This window comes from Pristiophorus japonicus, chromosome 16, assembly GCF_044704955.1.
Source record: "Pristiophorus japonicus isolate sPriJap1 chromosome 16, sPriJap1.hap1, whole genome shotgun sequence".
In the NCBI taxonomy this organism is placed as follows: domain Eukaryota; kingdom Metazoa; phylum Chordata; class Chondrichthyes; family Pristiophoridae; genus Pristiophorus; species Pristiophorus japonicus.
Window position 1 is genome coordinate 107,980,649 of NC_091992.1, and position 25,278 is coordinate 108,005,926.

General features: G+C 44.5%; 1 protein-coding gene across 2 annotated transcripts in view; it reads right to left on the reverse strand.

Annotated features, from left to right (window-relative positions):
• Positions 1–25,278, reverse strand: part of engase (endo-beta-N-acetylglucosaminidase) — a 70,464-nt gene that overhangs the window by 26,539 nt on the left and 18,647 nt on the right. For both annotated transcript variants that reach the window (XM_070857654.1, XM_070857653.1), the window contains exons 6-9: positions 10,587–10,735; positions 6,978–7,143; positions 4,911–5,014; positions 4,213–4,321 (exon numbers count right to left, since the gene is read on the reverse strand). In XM_070857654.1, the coding sequence (XP_070713755.1) occupies positions 4,213–4,321; positions 4,911–5,014; positions 6,978–7,143; positions 10,587–10,735 (528 nt within the window). The remainder of the gene's footprint in view (positions 1–4,212; positions 4,322–4,910; positions 5,015–6,977; positions 7,144–10,586; positions 10,736–25,278) is intronic.

The following is a 25,278-nucleotide window of genomic DNA, read 5'->3' on the forward strand; positions in this document are numbered from 1 at the left end:
ACGAGATCTTTTAACGTCCACTTGAGAGGGCAGATGGAGCTTCGGTTTAATGTCTCATCTGACTCCTGCAATACTGCACTGGGAGTGTCAACCTAGATTTCTGTGCTCAGGTCTCTGGGGCAGGACTTAAACCCACAACCTTCTAACTTAAGAGGCGAGAGTGCGACCCACTGAGCAACTGCTGACACTTAAAAGGTTATTCTTCTCCCCCGCCGCTGTCTTGAGGTGAAATCAGGCCATGAACTGAGCAGACTCAGTGTGCCAAGCATCACAGTCATGGGGAAGTGGTTATGCTTGGATCTCAAGTCTGCACTTTGTCTTTTACAGCTATTAAACTGCTCACAGATACTGTATCACATCACTTACACCACTGCACTGTCTAATAGTGAACATTTCTATAAAGAATAGATAGCAAGGACTGACTGACTACAAGTCTGTAATCTAATCAAAAGGTTCAGATTCTTTGGACTGACCCTTTATTACGTTATCCGAACTCAAAGATTAGATTACGGCTTTGAACTCGCTCCCCGTTATCTGCGGCAATATATATGGGAATTCTGGATCATTACATTAGTAAGTCTTAATGTTCTTGGCTGTGGCTCTGTCTGCAGGTTGTAGAGGTTAGTATTAATATGCTCTGTGATTTGGTGCATTGCATAATCAACAAAAGACTTCTTTAAAAAAGTGACAATCACAGCAACTGTTGGCAATAACATTTCTGAATGAAGAAAATATCTAAAACTGAAGGCTTTTAATTCGACATTTTAACAGAGGCCTTAGCTTCTGTCACACACAACTCAGATTCTCTTTGCAGTCTGCTCACGGTGAGTCAGAGTGGCCAATTCCACTTTGGTGCTAGCAGTTTCCCTTGTTTGACAAATATTCAACCTCACCATAGGCAGCGCATAGTTTCTCCAGAAACACTATTAACAGCAACAACTTGTATGCCTAGAATGCCTATAAAGTACAAAACACATCCCAGTAGAATGAGATCTGTTTGAACGCACATGAAAACTGAAAAAGGAGCTCAAACATTGGGGCCGAAACTATCCCTTTCCGAAAGACCCAATAGCATCTCTAAGTGGCGCTAACAGGGCGATAAGGAGTTTTCGCCCGGGGGGGCAGGTGGCAGAAGCAATACCCGGCTAGAATTGCCCCCAGGGTGGCGGTGGCGAAAACGGGTTTGTGCCGCGCCCCTTACTTTTCGCCCCAGGCGGCGGCGCACACATCGATGACATCAACGCCAACGCGGCGTCTCCTTATCGGCCCGTGCCGTCCCTTTATGCCCCGCGGGAGCGAGGCTGGCGCAGGGCGATGCCACGGACAGCTTTGCGGGTCGCACAGCTGTGGTGGTTGGGGCGCCCCGTCCGCCCTTAAAAGGGGAAGGGCCTAGCGCCGCGGCCGCCATATTTTATTCTGCCGGCCGACTTTGCAGTTGGCGCGACAGTGGTAGATGCCCAGTGGGAGCCCCGGAATTGGCTGCAGAGTTGGCAGCGGTCCTCCCCTTTAAGAGAAGGGGTGGGATGTTGCCACGTATCAGCGCGACGCAGCACGTCCGTGCAGCACTGGTGGTATCAGCGCAGCACTGACTCACAGCCCCCTCCCGCCCCGAGAGCGCCAAGATGATTTTTTCATGTTAAAGTGCCCAATTCGGGTCGCTTACATCCACCTACCACCGGGCGGAAAAAAAATCACCTAATTCGAATTAAGTGCCCCAAACAGAGCACAGGGCAATTTCACCCTCACTGTGTTGATTGCGTCACTTCTGTTATTGAACATAGATTTCTAACTTAGCAGTAACTGTTTGGGATCAGTTCTAATCGGAGTAATAAATGGAGAGGGAAGGGGAAGAGATAGTAGTTGCTTTATATAGCAGGCAATAGAAATATTCAGGTAGGTACATTGCTGAGGAATACTGTCAGAAACTGAGCGTGGCTTTTTTTCCTCAGCACTGAACAGGTATTATTGTTCGTAGAGCATTTATGTCGTTAAAGCCCCACTCTGTGTGAAATGGAGTTTGCAGAAGATTGTTTACAAATCGGCATTAAAGACAGTCATTAAAAAAAAGGTTCACAGATAAATAAAAGATGGATGTCCAATATATTTTCATGTAATATTACATGGAGTCACAGAACATTTATTTAATGCGGTACTCTGAATAAATAGCAAATTTTATTTTGGTGCTGAAATGCAGCATCAGTCCTCAAACAGCAGAAGCATCAAGAACTCTATATGAATGATTGAGGAGCGGCCGGAGGAACTTCCCTCAACATCAAGGCCAGCAGTTCAGTCGAGTATAGGTCAGTAAGCATCGAGGAAAACCTTCCAGTGGCTGGGGTCATGGCCGAGATGTAGGAGGATGGTCATGATTGTCAGAGGCCAATCACTGTACCCCGAGGATGTTTCCTCAGGGAAACCTCCTGAGCCATTCATCTTCAGCTCTTTTATAAATGACCTTTCATCCATCATGGGGTCAGGAGCGAAGCTGGTCACTGGTGATTCTACCGTGTTCAGCTCCATTCACGATTCCTCTAATATTCCAGCCTACAGCAGGACCTGAACAAATCTAGGCCTGGGCTGATAAGTAGCGGGTAGCATTCACTGTATATGGTCCATGTCTCTGAGCCATACAGGAGGGCGGGTATCACTACAGCCTTGTAGACCATCAGCTTGGTGCCAGATTTAAGGTCCTGGTCTTTGAACACTCTCAAAGCACTGGAGAAGTACCACCAACGCTGCCTCCAAAAGATCCTGCAAATCCATTGGGAGGATAGACACACCAACGTCAGTGTTCTCGATCAGGCCAACATCCCCAGCATCGAAGCACTGACCACATTCGACCAGCTCTGTTGGGCGGGCCACATCGTTCGCATGCCCAACACAAGACTCCCAAAGCAAGCGCTCTACTCGGAACTCCTACACGGCAAGTGAGTCCCAGGTGGGCAGAGGAAACGCTTCAAGGACACCCTCAAAGGGCAACATCCCCACCGGCACCTCGGAATCCCTGGCCCAAGACCGCCCTAAGTAGAGGAAGAGCATCCAGGAGGGCGCTGAGCACCTCGAGTCTCGTCGCCGAGAGCATGCAGAGGACAAGCACAGGCACCAGAAGGGGCATGTGGCAAACCAGACTCCCCACCCACCCTTTCCTTCGACCACTGTCTGTCCCACCTGTGACAGAGACTGTAATTGCCGTTTTGGACTCTACAGTCACCTGAGAACTCATTTTTGGAGTGGAAGCAAGTCTTCCTCGATTTTGAGGGACTTCCTATGAGGATGATGATGGTAACATTCAGCCACTTAAGTGTAAGGTAATGACCATCTCCGCATCATCAACCTTCGACAGCACAGTTATCAACAAATCTCCCACCACCAACACACTGGGGTAGGGTGGTCACCATTGACCAGATGATATCAGCACAGTGACTACAAGAGCAGGGCAGAGACGGTGTACTCTGTGAAAGGTGGCTCACTTTCTGAACCCCCTCAAGCCTCTCCACCATCTCTACAAGGCCCAAGTCAGGAATGTGGTTAGAGTATGCGTGACTCATCTAGATGGGCATAGTCCAACAACACTAAAGAAGCTCGTCACCATCAAGAACAGAACAACCCACTTGATGGGCGCCTCTGCCACTGGACTCAATGTCCACCCCCTGCACTATCAGCACGCCGTGGCAAGATGCAGCAACTCACCAAGGTTACATCAATTGCACCTCCTAGCCCTTTGACCTTTACCACCGAGAAGGGCAAGAACAGCAAGATCATGGGAACACCATCCTCTCCTGGTCACACGTCATTCTGACTCAAATGTATACTGCCATCCCTTCAATGCTGCTGCATTAACAGCTTGGAAATCCTTACCTAACACTGTCGTGGGAGTGGCGTCAGCACAGGGACTGCGGTAGTTCAAGGAGATGAACCACCATCACCTTCACAGGAGAATTAAGGGCAATAGAAATGTTGCTTTGCCAGCATCACCCACATGCTAAGAACATTAAAAAAAATAACAGAAGGCGGCGAATCAGGAGTGGGTTCAGTCCGACCGCTGCAGCGATTTTGACAAAGTTACAAAATTGAACGTGTTCAACGGGGTTTTACAAATGATTAAACTCAAAACTACGTTCCTCCTCATGTCCTCCCCCACATGTATGGGGATTGAGGAGGTGGGAGGGTGCAGTTAAAGGTGTACTGTTAAGCAATTTATTCACATCCTACCTTTCCATTCCTATAAAGATTCTTCCCAAAGCCTTGGCAGAAAGAGGTGGTGAAGGGCAGAGTGCTGATGCTGTGACTGGGCAAATACTCGATCAGCAAGTTCCAGAACCTAGAGAGGCAATAAATTATTCAACAATCATCATCAAGAATGTTGACCCTTAACAACAACTTGCATTTATATAGCACCTTTAACACAGTAAAACCTCCCAAGGCTCTTTATAGGAGCGTTTTCAAACAAAATGTGACACCGATCCACAAAGAGATATGACAGGTGAATAAGGTAGGTTTTAAGATGTGTCTTAAAGGAGGAGAGAGAGGGGGTTAACCAGAGAGGTTTAGGGAAGGAATTCCAGAGCAGCCCTTTTAAATTTCCTTCCAACCCCAAATAACTGGCCACTGCCTATTTCCACAATGCCTGCTCTTCAGTTGGGCAATGAGAGTGACCTGTTCCCGAGACTTTCATCACAGGTTGCAATCTATACCTATAGGTGTGTGTTACCCAAGTCTCCTCAGCTACTGGATCTAGGAAATCCTGGCAACATTATGCTCAGGTTGCAGCTAGTTGGGCAAGGCCTTCATGCCAGGAGCCAGCGTCATTGGTGCAGACTTTGTGAGGTCACTGATCACCCGCGATACAGGATAAATGACACATGTGGAGATGGCGGGATATTCTGTAGTTAGAAGGCTCAGTGACTTACATGTGTTGGTTTTGATGGAATTTTTCCTTTTCCAAAGTCTCGTAGACCCAGCCAGGAGCAAATATAGCTCCTGAGAAGTTGTACTTCCGGATCAACTCGAAAGACTGGAATACAACACAAGTTACTTTGAAGATGCAATATTGGAAATGAAAAAATCTGCGTGATTAGATGCTTTCAATGAAGAGATGATAATATCTTTGCACGCTCATTCAGAAATTGTCCTTAGCTCTGGGTATCCGCAAAACTAAAACAGTCTTAATCAGGGGTTTGCAAAAGTTGCCAAAATAAGCAGTACTTAGAGAACGAATTTTCATTAGTAAAGTACCAAATCACCTCTCATTGTGAAGTGCCTCACAGGCAAGGAATTGCTTTGAAGTGGAGGTGAATATGGCAGCCATCTTCACACTGCAATGTCCCACATACAGCAGTGAGATGGCCAGCTAACCAGATTTATTTCTGATAGTGTTGGTCAAGGGGAGAAGATTGGCCAAATACTGGAGAACTCCCTGCTTTTCTTCAAATGGTGCCATATAATCTTTAACATCCACCTGAACCACAGGAACAGGCAGACAGGACCTGCGTTTAATATTGCATTTGAAGAGCTGAATATTTATGAAGCTTTTACTTTCAAGTCCACAGAAATCATTTGAATTACTAATTTTAGCATTGTTCCAATATCAACAACAGCAATTACTGGCATTTATATAGTGTCTTTCATGTAGATAAACGTCCTACTTCACAAAGACGGAATCAAAAATGAAACTCAGCATACACACCAGCAAACTGCAGCTTCTCATATTCATACTGAATGTTTCATTGCCTCCTGGTCTGTCGCTTTGCTTAATTAGCATCACGGGATATAAGGAATGATCTAAAACAGTGTCACTCTCTGAGCCTCCCCTGCAGATTCCCTGATCTTTATAATCAGTGTGTTTTTTATACAAAATGCCAAAGGAAAGTTACAGTCAATGCAGCAAGTAGCAGGAAATCTGATAGTCGCCCATCAAGCAACATCTGTGGCATTTATACCTGACAAAGAGTTGCTTGTGCACACACAAACTGTGTCACCAATTCATTCTTTCCTCTTTCAATTTAACTTATAAGGTGCATCACGCTCCATGGTTTACCCCGCAAAAAACTATTCCAGACTATTTGAACTAGCAGAACCCATTCCCCACAAATGTCCGTTCAATATTGGTTTATTCTATGAAATCACAGAGCCCTATATTTCTACAGATTTTAGCTGTTATATAACAGCTGCAAAAACATATTTCATGGCCATTTCCAAATTCTTGCCTCAAACTTTCAACTTGGAGAATTTAAGCAACGTTCAGCAGTGGTTTGTTATTATCATTAAGAGCAGCTTCAAAGGATCCTGCTGTGAAGTTGAGTTCGATCAAACGTGGATTGCGGAGGGCGTGAATACAATGGATCAACAGCAGAGGGCAGCAAAAGGACCAACATGAAACTCGGAAACAAAATCGTCCACTGTCACTTTATTGTTTTGACAGACAGCCCACAACCATATGACTACAGGAGAACGATTGGATTCGGTGTGGAACCAATCACAACTGTACGTCCTCTGCGGATATTAAAATGACAGCACTGTGCCAGCAGTAGAAGAGAGCTCTTACTCCGCCAACACCACATTTAGTTCTTCCCTCTTAATAAAATGTCCTAGGTTAGATAGTCAAACAAAGTTCCTGCAATAAAACCATCACAGTCCAGAAGATCAAAGCTATGAATTCTGCAACAAAAACTGCCCATTACTTTACCCACAATAAAACTGTGCCACTAGACTGCTGATTGGTGAACAGATTGCTGCACAGATTGTCTGTGCTGTGTGCCGAACTACAACAGAATATCCAGCTGAAGCAAGCACTTTAAAACGTCAAACAATACAAGGCCATTGTGACAGGTTCCTCCGATTTACAGGATGAGTCCATTGCCAAAAATGCATTCAACTGGCGAATGCACACTAATAAAATAGATTTTCTCGGTGAGGCATTAAGTACAGTAATCTGAGCCAATGTTAACCACTGGAATTCAACTCAAAATAAGCTTTACCAGATTGGTTTCAAACTCTCCTCCTACAACATCGCCTCGGCCAAACACATCGACTCCAACATAGATATCAGCACGGCGCCCCTCCACCAACATCGCCATTCGTTCAAGATGTTCCTCATTCCAGTTATAGTTTAGAAAAATACCATCGCAGGAGTCAAAGAAAACTCTGCAAGGAAGAAATGAAGACGCTGGAGCAACAATAATTAAAACACACAAGATAAAATTCACTGGTTCAAAGTAAAGTGAGTGGCAACAAGATCACACATCACATCAGCAACATAGGGCACCGGCCAAACACACAGTCATTACCAACATCGAGTTCAACAATTTCAGACCATAACCTTTGACCATATTTTGTTCCCTTTACTCCCTTTTTTTTAATACTACCTCCAACCTCCCCCCTGTTTCCCCCTTTTATTTTTATTTTTTTTCTGTTTCCCGTGGCAGCTGGTAATTATTCTGCCATTCACACCCTATCTAGACTCATCTTTTGTTTCCTAACTTGTGCCATTACCATCTCAATTTGGCCCAGCATCCCTTTTGTCTCTCAAATCTCTTCTGCCTTCCACCCTATCACGGACCTTCCCTTTTGTTCTTTCCTCCCCTCCCTCTCACAGTGCCCCTTGCACTTCCTTAAGAATCTGTTATATTTCGAACTTTAGCCAGTTCTGACAAAAGGTCATCGACCCGAAACGTTAACTCTGTTTCTCTCCACATGTGCTGCCTGACCTGCTGAGATTTCCAGCAATTTCTGGGTTTTTTCCCAGATTCCAGCATCCGCAGTATTTTGCTTTTGTCATTACTATGTGTTATGGGTTGTGGGTTCAAATCCCACTCCAGGGATTTGAGCACATAAATCTAGGCTGACACTCCAGTGCAGTACTAAGGGAGCGCTGCACTGTCGGAGGTGCCGTCTTTCAGATGAGACGTTAAACCGAGGCCCCATCTGCTCTCAAGTGGACATAAAAGATCCCATGGCACTATTTCAAAGAAGAGCAGGGGAGTTATCCCCGGTGTCCCCGGCCAATATTTATCCCACAATCAACATAGCAAAATAGATTATCTCGTCATTATTACATTGCTGTTTGTGCGCAAATTGGCTGCTGCGTTTCCCACATTACAACAGTAATTACACTCCAAAAGTACTTCATTGGCTGTAAAGTGCTTTGAGACGTGCGGTGGTCGTGAAAGGTGCTATATAAATCCAAGTCTTTCTTTCTTTGTGAAACTCACACAATTGATTAACTAACATTTATTTGTTGAAATGTAATCCCATTTGGAATTAACCCATTTGGCCTCAATCTACAAGTTAACAATGATCTATTTTATCAGATTAGTGCGGCAACACAATCTTTTACTTCCTATGGATTCTAGCGAATCATTCTTCGAGCCCATTTTAAACATTCTGCTCAACATTAATAATAATTTTACCTTTGGTATCATGATCACATCCTCCTCTTTCTCAATTGGTAATAAGAACATAACATAAGAACATAAGAATTAGGAACTGGAGTAGGTCATCTAGCCCCTCGAGCCTGCTCCGCCATTCAAAAAGATCATGGCTGATCTGGCCGTGGACTCAGCTCCACTTACCCGCCCGCTCCCCGTAACCCTTAATTCCCTTATTGGTTAAAAATGTATCTATCTGTAATTTGACTACATTCAATGAGCTAGCCTCAACTGCTTCCCTGGGCAGAGAATTCCACAGATTCATAACCCTCTGGGAGAAGAAATTCCTTCTCAACTCGGTTTTATTCATATGGATTTACTCATATGGATTATTGTTTTATGTTACAGGCAGGTTACAGAAAGCGATGGGCGATTCACAGCAGCGACTGTTGCAATTCTAGACAAGCTCTCAGAGACCCACAAGAGCACAGCCATCACTAAAAGGTTGTTGTGACATCCCCCATTCTCACCGTCTCAATCATCACACTTGGCCCTCAAGAGCTCTAAATTCTGTCTGCAAGAAATCAGTTCTTGCAAAGGTGAAGAAGCTGAACAAAATATTGCTCTTAAACCACACTGTGTCACAGGGAGCATTTTAAGCACTAGTTTTTAAAAAATAGCCTTTCCAAAATGTTACTTTTGGGAGGCCCAAAAACGTTCAGAAATGATAAAAGCTAAGAGATGCTATTAAAGGAGAAGATCCTTGAGCAAGTACTTTACACCCAAATGGTTTCAGTAGTAATTTATGAAATATGTGTGGAGCTACGTTTATCCTCATTTCATCCAAAAGTGTCACACACCCCACAGACATACGTCTTGAGTCCTATATTCCCTAGAGTTTAGAAGAATGAGGGGTGAACTCATTGAAACATATAAAACACAGGGCTTGACAGGGTTAATGCTGGGAAAATGGCTTGGGAATCTGGAACACGGGGTCACAGTGTCAAAGTAAGGAGGTGGCCATTTAGGACTGAGATGAGGAGAAATTTCGTCACTCAAAGGGTTGTGAATCTTTGGAATTCTCTACCCCAGAGAGCATATTCAAAACAGAGGTCAATAATCTTTTGGGAACTAAGGTAATTGGGGGATATGGGGATGGTGCGGGAAGCTGGAGTTGAGGTAGAAGATCAGCCATGACCTTGTTAAATAGCGGAGCATGCTCGAAGGGCCAAATGACCTACTCCTGCTATTTCTTATGTTCTTAAGTCTTATGAAATAGATGCACTAATGTTATAATAAATGTTACAGAGCAGGTGCTTGATATCATCCACTCTAGTGTTTGGTGGATGAAATGCAGTAGCCCTACAAATAATTCAGAACAGCTTAAAAAAGTCACAACAAACAAATGTGGTCAATGGTTAGCAAATGCTTGCTAACAGCGCTATTTACTCGAAGTTATAGTCTCCTTTAGTGACGTAGCTGTAAGTGAATGTTAAGCAGGCGTTTTCTGTTGAAGCAGTTGGTCTGTTTAAACCACAGTATAATGACCATGGCATGACGAGTTCAATCCAAGCAGCACATCCAACAGGTTCTTCTTCGAAAGCCAAATTTTAGTCATTCTAACCGGGATATTGTTCCAAAAGACAATTTTCCCCCATACTACTTAAGTATAAATAGGTTGCAGGCAAGATAACAAATAGGCCAAAGCATATTATAAAGCAACACACATAAGAGAAATGGGTGATGGGGCAGGCAAAGGCAGATCGTGTCAGCATCTTATCGAGATAATATGTGCAGATAGTATTTAACGGAAGTTATATTCTATTCTCTAAATTCTTCCCGCTACCCTTGCCCCTCCTCCCAACAGGAGGCTCCCCACTATTGAGTTCTCTTTAAGCTGCGCAGCACTCCAGGGTACTCGTGCAGCCAACTTTTCAATGCAAAAACCGCGCATGCGCATTAATTTGAAGGGCAGCACGGCACCAAGAAAAATTCCAAGGAACATCGGTCACATGGTCTGAAATCTTATTGTGCTGCGTTATTCAAACTGCAGAGACATCAGTCTTCACCTCACGACACATCATAGGGGGCTGATATGCCCTGTACAGATTATAACCCAACCAGCACTTAAACTGAAGTGATAGCCAGAATCAAAGTTATAGCAACTGATAACACACAGGGCAGCCATTATATAAAATAACACGCTTGATAATCACTTACTTGTTGTGCTCATTCAGTTCATTCTGCCAGTCCAGATCTCCATTATCCAGCACACTGTCGTACCAGATAACCAGACTGTGAGGGACAGCTTGCTGCATCCTGGTACGGAAGTAACTAAGAAACTCAGGCATATTCTTAACCGCATTGGGCTGCAATAAAACAAGACAAAAATAAACAAATGTTATACACATTAAAAATGGAAGGCAATCTGTAAATAAGAACATAAGAAATAGAAGCAGGAGTAGGCCATTTGGCCCCTCGAGCCTGCTCCGCCATTCAATAAGATCATGGCTGATCTGATCATACACTTAGCTCCACTTCCCTGCCCGCTCCCCATAACCCTTCACTCCCTTATCACTCAAAAATCTATCCCTCTCCACCGTAAATATATTCAATGACCCAGCCTCCACAGCTCTCTGGGGCAGGGAATTCCACAGATTTACGACCCTCTGAGAGAAGAAATTCCTCCTCATCTCAGTTCTAAATGGGCATCCCCTTATTCTAAAACTATGCCCCCTACTTCCAGATTCACCCATGAGTGTGTTGTAGAGAGTCGAAAGATATATATAGACTTAGGCATTAGGCACCTGCTGGATATTTAGAACTCACATAAGCTTAAATGGACACACACATAAAATGGCTGCCCAGGCATTATGGGAAATCAGGTAGTCAAACTGTGAACTGTTGAACGTTCACTGACCGAGCAATAACCCTGTGAGGCCCACTATAGGAATGCCTGGGAAGGCAGAGATAAGAAGGAAGCCATCTCCTGTGAACAAGGCCATAAACCAATTAATTCCCCAGGAAGAAAGATAAGAGGGAAACCATTTGCTGTAAACAAGGCTACAAACCAATTATTTCTCCCAGATGAAAGAACTAGGGAGAGAACATATAAAGTCATCGATCAACCCAAATTGACAATGGTTCCCTGGTTACTAGGAGAATTCTATTGGATTAAAAAACCTATATGTAATCTATAATCGTTATGATTGGCTTGTGTCCAGCCGTGATGAGCTGTGTAACTGCAGTAAGCTGTTTTTTAACTGTTGTAAAACATATAAAGGTACATGTAACTCTTTGTTCTGTGAAGAGAAACCTGGATACGGTCCTGAGTTTTTCCTTCCCGCTGAGCGTAATAAAGCTGCTTCAGCATTGGAACCGACCCTGAGTGTTGAGTGATTCTTCAGAGAAAACACTAACGCTAACAATGGCGTAGTCGGCAGGATTTCCCGGAGTCGCTGGACGCCCTTGGAAAAAAACCCGGGTGAGTATAAAAAACAATTTTTAAGTATAAAGGGTGCGGAAGGTGGAAGCTGGTTGATCGACATGAGGAGACGGTCTAATATCTCAAACGCCTAGCCTGAGCCTGAATTAAGAGGACTTTTGTCCCACGTGACGGCCAGGAACCAAGTAGGCGTAGGGAACACACTTAGACCGTGGGATCGTGATACCGAGAGACATCTTCCGGACCCAGTAGTGTAATTTGAAATACCCCGGGATAGAACCAAGCGGTGTACAGCGGCTAACGGAATCCAAACCTGTGAACAGGGTCGGACCAACAGGCTGAGCGGTGGTAGGTAGTCGTTAAGGATACGTAGAGCACTGCGGGAATTGCTTAAACGCGTTTTTAAGAATTGTATAAGTTTGTGTAACAGCAGAACTTGTGACCTGACAGTAGCCAAGAGACAGTTTACTACAAGTCGCGCTAGAAAGAAAGCGGACCGCTGAGAGTAGATTCCTAACGATACCAGTCCTACCCAGGAATGGCCATGAAAACAAGTAAACTCGAGTGGGGACCAGAAGGGTCGCTTACCCGCCACCTGGCGGAAAAACAAAAGAAGCTAATTGAAAAAATGATTAAAGCAGGGTGGAATCCTCAGGAATTAGTTATGTGAGGAATTATTTAGATAAAACTACGAATTCCCTGAAAGGTCATGGATCCAAAAATAGAGCCGGCCAAAACAAGAAGAGAGACTGTTGTAAATGTCTGATCGTTGAGTGAGAAGTGTCTGTGTGATTTTTGACTGCAGAATGAATTTTTGTTTTATGTTTTCATGTTCCGAAAGCCTGGTTGGAAGAGGAATGCAAGTGTCTGTTTATTTTAGAAACAGAGTGAAAGTCTTTTTTTTTAAACCCTTTGTAATGTTGTCCTGTATGTGGGAAGTTTTAAGACATTTAAGTTAGAAACGCAGGTGTGGATTTATTCGGATGATAAGTTACGGAGCTAGGAGAATAAACAAATAAAGAATAGGTTTGTTGAGCAAAATATTTATTTGACATGCTCACTTACTTGCCGAAAGAAAACATGCAATGATTGATTGGGTTGAAAGACATAAATTTAGTCTCGGAATGAGATAAAGAATGCTTTAAGAAAAAAGAGCTTCTAAAAAAAAAAGTTTCAAATAAAGATTGAAATTACAAAGTTTGAATTGGGATTTTGAGATATTCAGAGAAGGCACAGGAAATACTGAGGTGGATTTAAAAAAAAAAGATTAAATTAAATCTGATCAGGTCAAACTCCTGGGCAAGTGGCGAGCTATCTGCGAAGGTGTAAAAGGAACTTTTGGAAAATGTTAAAAAACAGCAAGCTTTAGTAACGGCTTTGAAACTGGAGCATTTTGAGATAACGAAAGGCAGCACTCAAACTCTCAAAGCTGGTCTCCATTCCAGTTATGGAGAAAAAGAAAAAGATAAAGACGCCACTTTGAAAGTAAACAAATTAACAACTTTATGGAGTTACGAACCCTCCGTGTAAAATACAAAACCTAATTTGAAGAAAGAAAAAAAAAAAGATGTAACGGACTAAATGGAAAAAGACATAACTTACTAAATACTAGTTGATGTTTGCTGTGAAAAAGATATTGGTTTAATTAGAAGAGGAAAAAAAAAAAAAAATTGGAATAAGTAAAAAACACTCTACATGGATTCGAATTTTCAATTATGAAAAAGTTTCAATGCAGTTTGAAAAGATTTCCAAAATGTCCCGAACAGTCTAAACAAGCAGGAGGGTTTTGAAGATAACGAGGAGAAAGAGAGAAATAAAAAAAAAACAGAATTGAATTTCAGTAAACAAAATTGCTATTGTATGTGTGGTCTTGTTTTAAAACAATTTAAAAAAAAAATTCTTTGGCAAGTACTTGAATTAGAAGTTAAGAAAACATTGGAGTTTACTCTAATGATTTATGCTGTTTAACGGATTCCTAATTTCGAAGCCAGTTTTGAAGGCACAAAGACTTTTTTTTCAGATGATTACGTGAAGTCACGTAATGACATCAGGTCTTCTTACAAACCTGGAAAGGAGTTAACCCTTTCCATTGACAGCCGTTTTATACTGAACATTATTAATTTGGATTTCTTAATAGGGAAAAAAAAAGGACTCACCTAACTGAGGAAACAAAAATAAAAACAGAACTAGCTTATGTAATAATACTTGCCTGATACAATAAAGAAATAGATATTCAATAAAACAAATTGAAGAGTTAAAAGCTAAGATAAACAGGCTGGAAGAGATAACGGGACTAGACGGATAGTGCAGTGTGCAGCCATAGCACCATCACCTCTGGCAATAGAGCCAATGTACCCCACGGTGGGTAGGTGTAGTCCACAAACCCAACCTAACGGTAAAGCAGACAGCGATGTTTGGAGGAATAGCTTTGGCCTTGGTCATAATAGGAGTTTGGGTAATATTTAAGTGGGTAAAGACACGGGCGCACGCCCTACAGATTCAGCTCGAAATGGTTCGATTATAACCTTGTCCTTCTGATTTTGCAGGGTGACAGGGACACTCGTAGAGCAAAAAAACTTAACCCCTGGTGACGACCAGGCCGTCTGTTTAAAATTACAGATAATACTTACCGGAATGGGAATACGAAAGGCGCTACTCGTAATATGGATAGCCCTGCGACATGCACGTACCCTGGGCAACACCGACGGACAGCAGAGCACGCTGGAAATAAACAACTATATGAACTATGGAGTCTTGTTTAATTTAACGGACGGAATGTGCATCCCAGCAACCAAGGACTGGAGCAAGGACAGGACTTATTTTAATGCATGGTTACAAGTGAATCCTAATAAGAATCCTAATAAGAATAAGAGTATGTGTACAGTGCTCCACGGGTATAAGGAGCAGATGCATTAAACGGAGGGATGTCAAAGGGCCTGATGAATGTACTTTCGGCATAATTTGCGCGCCTCCGGGACAATCCCAGCAATCAGTCATCCGCAAGAAGGGAATGGGGCTGTGTGGGTATTACGAGGAGGCGGGGGCGGCTGCAATATAATTGTATGTATGTTTCTCACCCCCTCCGACACCGCGCCCCATAAGAATCACTACATTGCCCGAAGAACTGCCTTGTCCCATAACTACTAAGGGACCAGAAAATGGGATTGCAATGTACAACGAAGGGGAATTATTGTATGATAATGTTAAACATGAAATTGTGCCTGTTCTGATCAATATTTCAGGCATCCAGATGCCGGAATATTGTACCGAACAGTCAAGGAAGATGTACAATGTATTAAGTAAAGTCGTAATGCAGCAGGCTGCCGATGCCATGGGTGCCAGTAAGTTCCGGGGACAGGGGTTAGCACCCAGGGTGAAGAGGGAAATAGTAAATGATGTTGCTACCGTTTTCAATACAGGAACCTCCGTAGTGAACTCGATAGACATACAAGGGCTAAATGAGAGGGTAGAACAGCTTAAAGGGGTGATGAAGGGGTTATTGGAGAGGGTGGAGCAAAACCAGGAAGACCAGGCCAACCTAGGAAAGGAGGGGGCCGAAATCCAGTTGGATGGCATCTCAGTCCTGGAAGCTCACGCTAAAACCATCAATCACCTCATTGATAGAGAACAAGAAGATACAATAAAGCAAAGACAGGGGCAACTCTGTCATGCTTATGGTCTGTGGATGGTGGGACAGATCCGCCACAACCTCAACCAGATCCAACGCGGGGAGGTATCCGATTGGATAGACAGTTCACATTTAGCTCAGTTGGCGAACCAAAGGGGGACACTGGATAATTGTACTCTGAAGGGACTGACCCGAGTATACCCCGCAATTCCAGATTGCCAGATGGGTAGGACTACCGGGATAGGGATAGTCCTGTTGATCCCCATAGCAACGCCGGACTCAGGGCCGTTCCCCTTATACCAACTAGAGAATATCGGAGTAATACGGGAAAATGTCTCCATACGCTACTACCTGACCACCACCTCTGCCGTTCGTCGAAACAACATACTTACCGGGATTTCCCTAGCAGATTGCAAGCAAAGGGGGGAAATCACAGTATGCCCTCACCCGGTGGGCCGAGGCGAACTAGACGAGTGCGGGTTTAACCGAACCAATGGGTGTGTACTAGAAATAGTGCCCGCACACATGCACTTCGCGAGGGCAGGCTACGGAGGGAGGGGAAGATACTGCGTCTCTACTACTGAGCGTTCATACCAGTATAATGACCTGCAGTGCCCTATACCGCAGCCAAACTTTTGCTTTACACCACTACGACCTGTCGCGATCGGGCAAGCGCATATCACCCAGGTTAGGCGCCGGAAGTCCGAAGTTATTGAAGTAACTGATCAGCTCCATGATCATTTGCAGGATTATGACGAGCCAGAGCAGGTCCCTATCCCACATCTAACCGAAGTATTACGGGAGTTGAGGCTCAGAGTGGGTCAATCTGTAAAACTCTATCACCAGCTACAAACTAAAATCAAAGAAGATACCGAGGTAGACTTACAAAGTCAGAGTTGGTGGAGAAAGGTCTGGGACTGGGGAATAAATGTGAACATCCACCCATGGATTCGAATTATTTCACACACACTGGTCGGAATACAATTAATCTTAGCAATAACATGGGGCGTGATGGCCTGCCAGGTATGCAGGCGCCACAAACGGCAGAAACGGACCAATCACCGTTCCCTGGATATTAAACAAGTCTGTTTGATAAGGGGACGGGAGGAGCTAGCCTTTGTTAATTTGATTTGAGCAACCGGAACTCCTGAAACCGCGTGACTGGCCAGCACGTTGAGGCAAGGAATACCGGGCCGTGCACAAATATCAGATAAAGGCAGTATTTCGGTTAAAAGGGGACTAGGGCTAGTCCCTTTACCGAAAGGGGGAATTGTTGTAGAGAGTCGAAAGATATATATAGACTTAGGCATTAGGCACCTGCTGGATATTTAGAACTCACATAAGCTTAAATGGACACACACATAAAATGGCTGCCCAGGCATTATGGGAAATCAGGTAGTCAAACTGTGAACTGTTGAACGTTCACTGACCGAGCAATAACCCTGTGAGGCCCACTATAGGAATGCCTGGGAAGGCAGAGATAAGAAGGAAGCCATCTCCTGTGAACAAGGCCATAAACCAATTAATTCCCCAGGAAGAAAGATAAGAGGGAAACCATTTGCTGTAAACAAGGCTACAAACCAATTATTTCTCCCAGATGAAAGAACTAGGGAGAGAACATATAAAGTCATCGATCAACCCAAATTGACAATGGTTCCCTGGTTACTAGGAGAATTCTATTGGATTAAAAAACCTATATGTAATCTATAATCGTTATGATTGGCTTGTGTCCAGCCGTGATGAGCTGTGTAACTGCAGTAAGCTGTTTTTTAACTGTTGTAAAACATATAAAGGTACATGTAACTCTTTGTTCTGTGAAGAGAAACCTGGATACGGTCCTGAGTTTTTCCTTCCCGCTGAGCGTAATAAAGCTGCTTCAGCATTGGAACCGACCCTGAGTGTTGAGTGATTCTTCAGAGAAAACACTAACGCTAACAAGTGGAAACATCCTCTCTGCATCTACCTTGTCAAGTCCCCTCAGTATCTTATATATTTGAATAAGATCACCTCTCATTCTTCTAAACTCCAATGAATATAGGTCCAACCTTTCTTCATAAGTCAACCCCTTCATCTCAGAAATCAACCTAGTGAACCTTCTCTGAACTGCCTGCAATGCAAGTATATCCCTCCTTAAGCGCTAGATTTTTCCCAACTCCTTTTTTTGGTGCATTCAGCCCCGATGCGTCAACTGTGTGCACTCAAAACGGCACCAAAAAACTTAGAGTATCCTGGCCCCTCTGCCGAGTGCCCCGGGTCCTGGTGTGGCGTCCATGGTGAAGTGGGGGGGGGGGGGCGGAGCTATAGCCCTGCGCCGAAAACACTGCCGGCAGCTGTCCGCACGTGCAGTGGAGTCTGCGCGCATGCTCCTCGCCAACCCAGCGTGTCCTGCAAGCTGTCAGCAGGACCCGACGCACGTCACCCCTATCCCTGGCTGAAGGGACGCCGCCATGTTCGCCTCCCCTATCCCTGGCCGAATGGTCTCCCGCACTGGCCCGCGAGCAACTTGTTTCTGCCGATTTGAGCCCCTGAAAGGAGTTGATCCCAAGTTTCTGAGGAACATGCGGTTTGCCAAGAAGCACAACAAGAAAGGAATGAGGAAGGTTGAAGGAAAAAAATAAAAAGGGACAAACCATTTTGATGAGCTAACATCTACTGTCCTTGAGAATGGCAGCCCTGTGATATATTGTATTCCAAATTGTTTATTTTGAATAAAACCCAAGTGGTTGGACTTAAAAAAAAACTTGTTTCTGGCATAAAGGTTGGACTTCTATTTTTTATTTGTTATTGATTGATTGCTTATTACTTTTTGCGCTTTGTTTAGTGTTTTGTAAGTCTTGGTGCTTTAAATGTACTAACCTGCACCGATTTCTTAACTGCCAGCAAGGTTTTTCAGAGCTGGCCACGTACGCTGACCTAAGTCGATTTGGAGTAAGTTTTAGCTGGCCAAAGTAGCATAAATGGCCAAAACTGACGTTAAGTGGCTCGAAACGCCCCCCTTTAAAAAAAAAACTCAACTAAAAAAAAATCATACCCGAGTTACTCTGGAGCAAGTTGATTGGGGAAAATGGCGTTTTTTTAAACTTACGCCAGAAAAACCAACTTACTCCAAAAAAATTGGAGCAAGTCATGGCCAAAATTGAGCCCAATAAGGAAACCAAATGTTACTTACTTGGGCATCTATAGAAATTAAAATTCTAGGATCCTGATCTCTGCCTGGCCCATGAGCCTTGCAAGACCCACTACAGCCCTTCCTGCAGGATGGCACTTTGAGGTGCCTGTTTGCACCAAGAATAGCTTTGTAAGACTTCCTCTCACACTTTTGAACTGCAAAGCATCATCTGGAGATTTTAAAAGTGTATTGAGAGGGTGAACAGAGAAAAATATTTCCCTCTGGTTGGCGAGTCAGTGACAAGGGTCATCAATTTAACATTGTCATTAAGGGAGTATGCCCTCCATCTGGTCGCCATATTATAAAAAGGATATAGTGGCACTGGAGTGGGTGCAGAGAGGATTTACAAGGATGATACCAGAAAGGCAAGGTTATACCCATCAGGAAAGGATGAACAGGCTGGGTCTCTTTTCTCTTGAAAAGAGAAGGCTGAGGGATGATCTAATAGAGGTTTTTACAATTATGAAAAGTTTTGATTGAGTAGACACAGAGAGAGTGTTTCCACTTGTGGGGAAGAGCATAACTAGAGGCCATCAATATAAGATAGTCACCAAGAAATCAAATGGGGAATTCAAAAGATGATAATGTGGATCTCGCCACCACAGGGAGTGGTTGAAGTGAATAGTATAAATGCATTTAAGGGGCAGTTAGATAAGCTTATGAGGGAGAAGGGAATATAGGGTTATGCTGATAGTTAGATGAGGAAAGACGGGAGGAGGCTCGAGTGGAGCATAAATGTATGGGCCGATAGGCTGAATGGCCTATTTCTGTGCTGCATATCCTATGTAATTCTGTAAGACAAGCTTCTATGGTTCTAAATAGGCAAGGAGTTAAGCGAGGGGAGTTCCCAGTATGGATAGAAATGCTTTCCAATAACTGCTTTTATGTTGAGCATTAGTCGTTGGCTCCCACAACACAGGTCTTGCACAGCCCGAGACTACATTAATATAAATCTGCTAGATTTTGTAGACCAAAGGCTAGGGGGAAAAAAAATCTGTAATACCCGCTGCTGGTTTTCCTGAGGCTAGTAAGCCAGTTGCCCCAGTATCAGCAACAGGCACAGTGGTGGCATCATCACATCATTCGGTAAGCATGTCACTATTCTCTCCGTAGTGACCTCGTGGCCTCACCACTCTTCCTGTTGCACTGCACAAAACGGTCATTGGAATGCTTTTGTAAAAATACCAGTGTGTTAAAGGGGAAAGTGTGTTCAAAGTGCTTCCCCAATCTTTAATCCCCCTCCCCCCCCGAAAAAATAATAAAAATATCGATGACCCATTTTGTTGGTAATCAAGCCTCCTACAGCAATGCTGCTCCCCATAATGTCCTGGAGAGGCTTCACTCATTTTATCACAACTTTGGACGCACCTGCAGCCTAATCTGGAGCCCAGCAAACTCAGGAACGTGTGCTGCAGGCAGAGTGCAGCGTATGCAGCAGGCGCAACCTGTAATGATATTTCCTGGAGTCTGGCAGCTTCAGGTGATCTCTTTATTGACCATCCCTCTCCAAGGCTTACTGTCCCTCGAAAGGGGAGATCCTTTGGACTCCAACAATAGCTTCTAGACATTCAAGAGTGTCTGCAATTAGATGAGAGCACCAGGACTTTTCAAATAAATGAGATCTCTGGTAAATAATCAATGCTGAGCTGGCTGTGACACGATTGTTAAAAGATAACCTCTGGTTGTTAAATTGTAATTGTGTCTTCTGTACTCCTTCTGTGTAAAGATTCTACTCATAGCAGTTATGACTGTCTGTGTGATTGGAGATGCCATTTAATATCCATTTATTCAGTATTTTTATTTTATTGGAGCACATTACAATAACGCCAGTCATTGCTCAGTAAGGGGAGGAATTGCAATCATGAACTTCAGGGCATGCATTTTAATACCAACAGAAACCAGTAATGCTGTAAAACTCAACTGGAGTTCAAGATTGCCTGGAGATTATTAGTTTAGAGAAAAGAAAAATTCCCAATATTAAGGGCTCACCCCAGGAGTTGCCCCGCTTTTTTTGGAGTAACTTAAAAATCGCAAATTTCCCCATTTAACTTGCTCCAGTATAAGTCAGTTAGTTAGTTTTTTTTTAGTTTCGTTTTTTTTTCTCCAAAAGGAGGCGATACCAGCCATTTACGCCTCTTTTGGCCATGGAAACAAATTTGGCCAGCTAAAAGTTACTCCAAACTAGTGTATGTGGCCACTTTTGTTGGCACAGAAAAACCTTACCTACATTTAAGAAATCAGCGTAGGTAGCCGGGGGCGGGGGAGTGGGGAGGGTGAGTTAGAGGATTTTAAAGCACCAAACACCTTCACAGCATCAGCACAACATCACAACATCTTCAGCAGAACATCTTCACAACATCATCAAAAATAAAGGAAAGATAAATCAGCTCCTAAAAATAGAGCAGTCCTGCCTTGCTGACTGCAGACTGCACCGGCTAGCCCTTCGGCTAGGTCTAGGGCCGGCAGGCTGTAGCTTGAGGGATATATATATTTTTTTAAACAGTTGTTCCTAAATGTTGTGTGGTGATAACATGATTTCAGCCTTAATGCAAAATGTCTTTTATTGGAAAGTTTACAATGCATTTCAACAACAACAACAACAGCAAAGAAAGGCTCCACCCATCTCTCACCCACATATCGGGGAATGTGCACTTCCTCATAGGGGCGGATGATAGTGGTGGTGGGGGGGGGGGGGGTTGGGGGACAGGCTTGGGTCTCAACAGAGGCTGATGCGGAGATTGCAGTGGGAGTGGCATTTGAGTATCCGGCCTTTGTGCCCTTATTGCAACAGCTAGCTCCCTCATGGCCTCTACCATCGTTTGCACTCCCTCTGACATGCCCGCCCTCAGTTCTTGTCTCAGTGCTGACATTTCTCCCGACAGTGTCGCAACCTCATCACGCACCCCACTGACGGTGGCCATGAGTGATCGGGTGAGGGCATTGGTCTCCTCACTCAATGACATAACCTGATGCACGTCTGCCGAGCGGCACCCCTCCAGTGCAAGGTGCAGGCTGGGATGGTGGGGCCCTGGGTATTCCGACCTGCATTTCAGCACCGCCACTGGGACCCGCAACCTCGGAAGGTGTGAAACCAAGGAATGTTATGGCAGAGCTTATGGAGGTGTCTGGCAAAATGATGCCCTGTACCATGGACTGATCCATATCACGATCAGCATTCTCCCGTGAACACAGATCCATAGGCCCCTCCTTTCCCCACCCGCCATGGTCTGGAGCGGACGCATCTGGATCTTCTTGTTGATCTTCAGGATATTCAGGATTGTCTTCTTGTTCTGCAAAATAGAACAGATCAGTCAAATGGTTAGCAGCACAGGAGGGGGCAGGATGGGTGGAATGAGTAGTCTCACGCGTAGCAGGCCAGTCAGCAGGTTGATTTGAAGGGCAACGATGCATTTTCATGATTGACCCTCACCCTCGCGTGTGGGCCCAGTTTGTGCAGAGCTGATTCTTTTTCTGCCGGTGCGACTCAGAAAGGCAGCGACCCTCTGTTCCAGGGGTGATAGTTGGTGCAGATTTGGCGACCCTCCTCCTGTTCTAATTCTTTCCCTTTTGTTGTGGGCCAATTTCTTCTGCAAGGATGAAAATATAATTTTTGACACATGGTGAACTTCTGATGGGTGGGACATATACAGATGGTCACAGTAACAATTGCATTTCCAGTTAAAAATCAAGATAATACTTACATTCACTACATGACCAACGTCCTGCCATTTCTTTTTGCACTGGCTTCCAGTTCTTGCGGTATTCACCCCTGCGGAAAATTCTTCTGCAACTAGGTTCCAGTGTCTCCTCAGTTCTTTGGGTGGAACTTTTGTGGGACCACTCTTACTGATATCCAGCTCCTGCCACCTGTCCTCAATAACAGTGACTAGTTTCTCCAGCTCCTCATGCAAGAAGTTCTTCGTCCTTGTTGCACGCTCTTGTGTCATTGGTGTATTGGATTTACACTCAGGTGATCTTGAAAACACACAATTCTCATCTTTCGTGCACCTATGCAGCACTCCTTTCCACTCCCTCAGCCACCCAAAAATCACAATTCACACCTTACCTTCTAATATGGCCCACTGCCAATGCTGCTGAGGCACTGAGGACGCTCTCCCTTTAAATGGCCGACTGCCAAGGTACCTGCCCCACTGCACATGCGCGCACACACAAACGGCCATGCGCTCCCCTGCTGGCACTCGAGGACACGCTGGGCCCAAGCCCCGCCCCCTGCACGTTTCTCAGCGCCACGCCACGGGACCACAGGGATCCAAGGAACGGCCAAATTATCCCGGTAAGTTTTCGACGCGTTTTTTCCCCTACGAAGTCGGCGTACCACGGCTAACTACACCGCTCTAAGTGGCTGGGGAAATTTGGGCCCCAAGGACTCTGAGCAACAAACAATTTTATACGGTTTCACAACCTACAATTCTGCAGTGCAATTGCCATGAACTCACGGAAGCAACAGACAACTGAAAATAGGATCAGGATGATTACTCAAGTCATATAAAAATAAAATACCCATATCAATATTCAAATAAACAGATATGTAGTACCACCATATGTGAGATTATAGCTAATTTCCTTATTAATCAACTCACTAATTTGCTCATGAATACTTACTTTATATAAACACAATTAGAATTAGTTTACAAAGCAAAGTAACCAATCACAACCAGCTTGCAACAAGGGTAGATGGGAAAATAAACCTGACTGACTTTAACAAAGCAGCAGTGACAATAGAGCATTCAAACTAAAAGCAATGAAGTCACAGACCTTGAAAAGATGGGAGTTATAATAACTTGAGGGGAAAACCAGATGCAGCTAATGCTGAAATCTATGCAACCATAGAAACCAGGCTGATAAGGTAGCAAAACAGACAGATAAGGGTCTGCATAAGACTTTAAAAATAAATGTTTTATGCTTTGTTTCTTTAAATAATAACTTAGTAGGAAAACACACAACAATGAATCTGGGTAAGATCAGGTGAAACAGGAAACTCTATGCAAATAAAGAGAAGGTTTGGGCTGGATTTTCGGTTTGTTGCCGCCTGTTTTCGCCCCGGAGAGGCGGTAATGGTGGCAGCAAGCTATTCCGGGCGGACGGCCAGCTTCCAGCACCCCGCCAGGATTTTGGGGGCCAGTTTCGGCGGGGCAATCCGTAGTGGCTGCAGTGAGATAAATAATATCGACCTCAGGTAAGTGTGATTGTTTTTTATTTTATTTTTCTGCGATTTATGTTGTGGTGGCGTGAGTTATTTATTGGGAATGTTTTTGGTGGTATTTTTCATGTTTTTTTCCTCCCTAGGCTTCTCTTAAAGCCTCCGAGGCCAGCTGTTTAGCTCGGGATTTTCACTTGCTCAGCTGGCCTAGCGCCCCAGAGAGGTGTGCAACACCTCCCTTAGCACGCCGCCCCACACTCAGGGCCCAGCTGCCGAATTGTGCTGACTGAGGCGCAAACAGTTCCCGGGCGCAAACTTTAATGCCCCGCCACCATTACTGCCCCAAATGAGCAGAGCCAAAAATCCAGCCTTTAAGTGTAAGTCAGTAATTGGTTCAGTAAGACTCCATGGGCTAGAACCTCCAATCTTGTGGTTATCGCCCAAAAAATGGTGATATTTCCGGCCTGGGCAGTAAAAAAGGGTTTTCAAATCGCCGGCTTCTCGCCCATTCTCAAATGACCTAGTCTCCATTTTTGAAAATGGGCGTTACCCCGAGCGATATAAAATGGGCGGTAGCGTTACAATTTTTTGACCTTCTGCCGTAAAGTATGGCCGTCCTTAGCAACGGCATGGCAACACTCGATTCCCGCGATTCTGGAGGTCAACGGTTACCATGACATGCGCAGAAGAGGAGACAGAGAGGGAGCTCAGAGAGACTGAAGGCGTGGCTGGGTGTGGTGTGGCTGCTTTGGGAGGAAGGAGGGAGAATTTAGAGCTTCACAGCAAATAGGCAATCAAATAGTAGGTGTTACCCGCCACATATTTGACCAAATTTGGCCTATAATGGAGAGAGAGGAGGAGGCATCACAACACGCTGTGGAGACTGACGCTGGAGAGAGCAGTGAGCTGGGAGAGGAGCACATGGGAGGGCGCAAAAGAGCCAGGAGGTTCTCGGACGAGGTAAATGTCTCCCTCCTGCAGGAGGTCGAGTTACGCTGGGGTGATTTGACACAGGGAGGGCGTGGGAAGCCTACACCAAAGGCCTACCAGAAGATATGGACCGAGATAGCAGAGGTGGTCTGATCGGCGACCAACGAGGTGTGTGAGGGCAACCAATGCCGCAAATGATGGAACGACCTGTGGGATCCGTAAGAGTAAGTATTACATTGATTTACATGTACTTATGTGTTTATATAATTTGATTTGTAACAGTCATGAGTGACTATCAGCAGATGAGGTTTTGCACTTTTGCCGGGAATGTTTCACTCAAAGCCTGCGGTCACGGTGCACATCTTTAGGTAAAGAATGATAATTATCATAATAATCATGATTACATCTGTCGGTTATGTGTTGTATCAGTCTCTGTGACAGTACCTAGCAATGATATCACGCAATGATTTCATGCCATGTCGTCCTGTCACCTTTTACAGAAGAAGCTATTGACGATGAGGTCCATGCAGAGGCGAACAGATGGGGGGGGGGCGCCACCAGCCCCAGTGACATCACTGA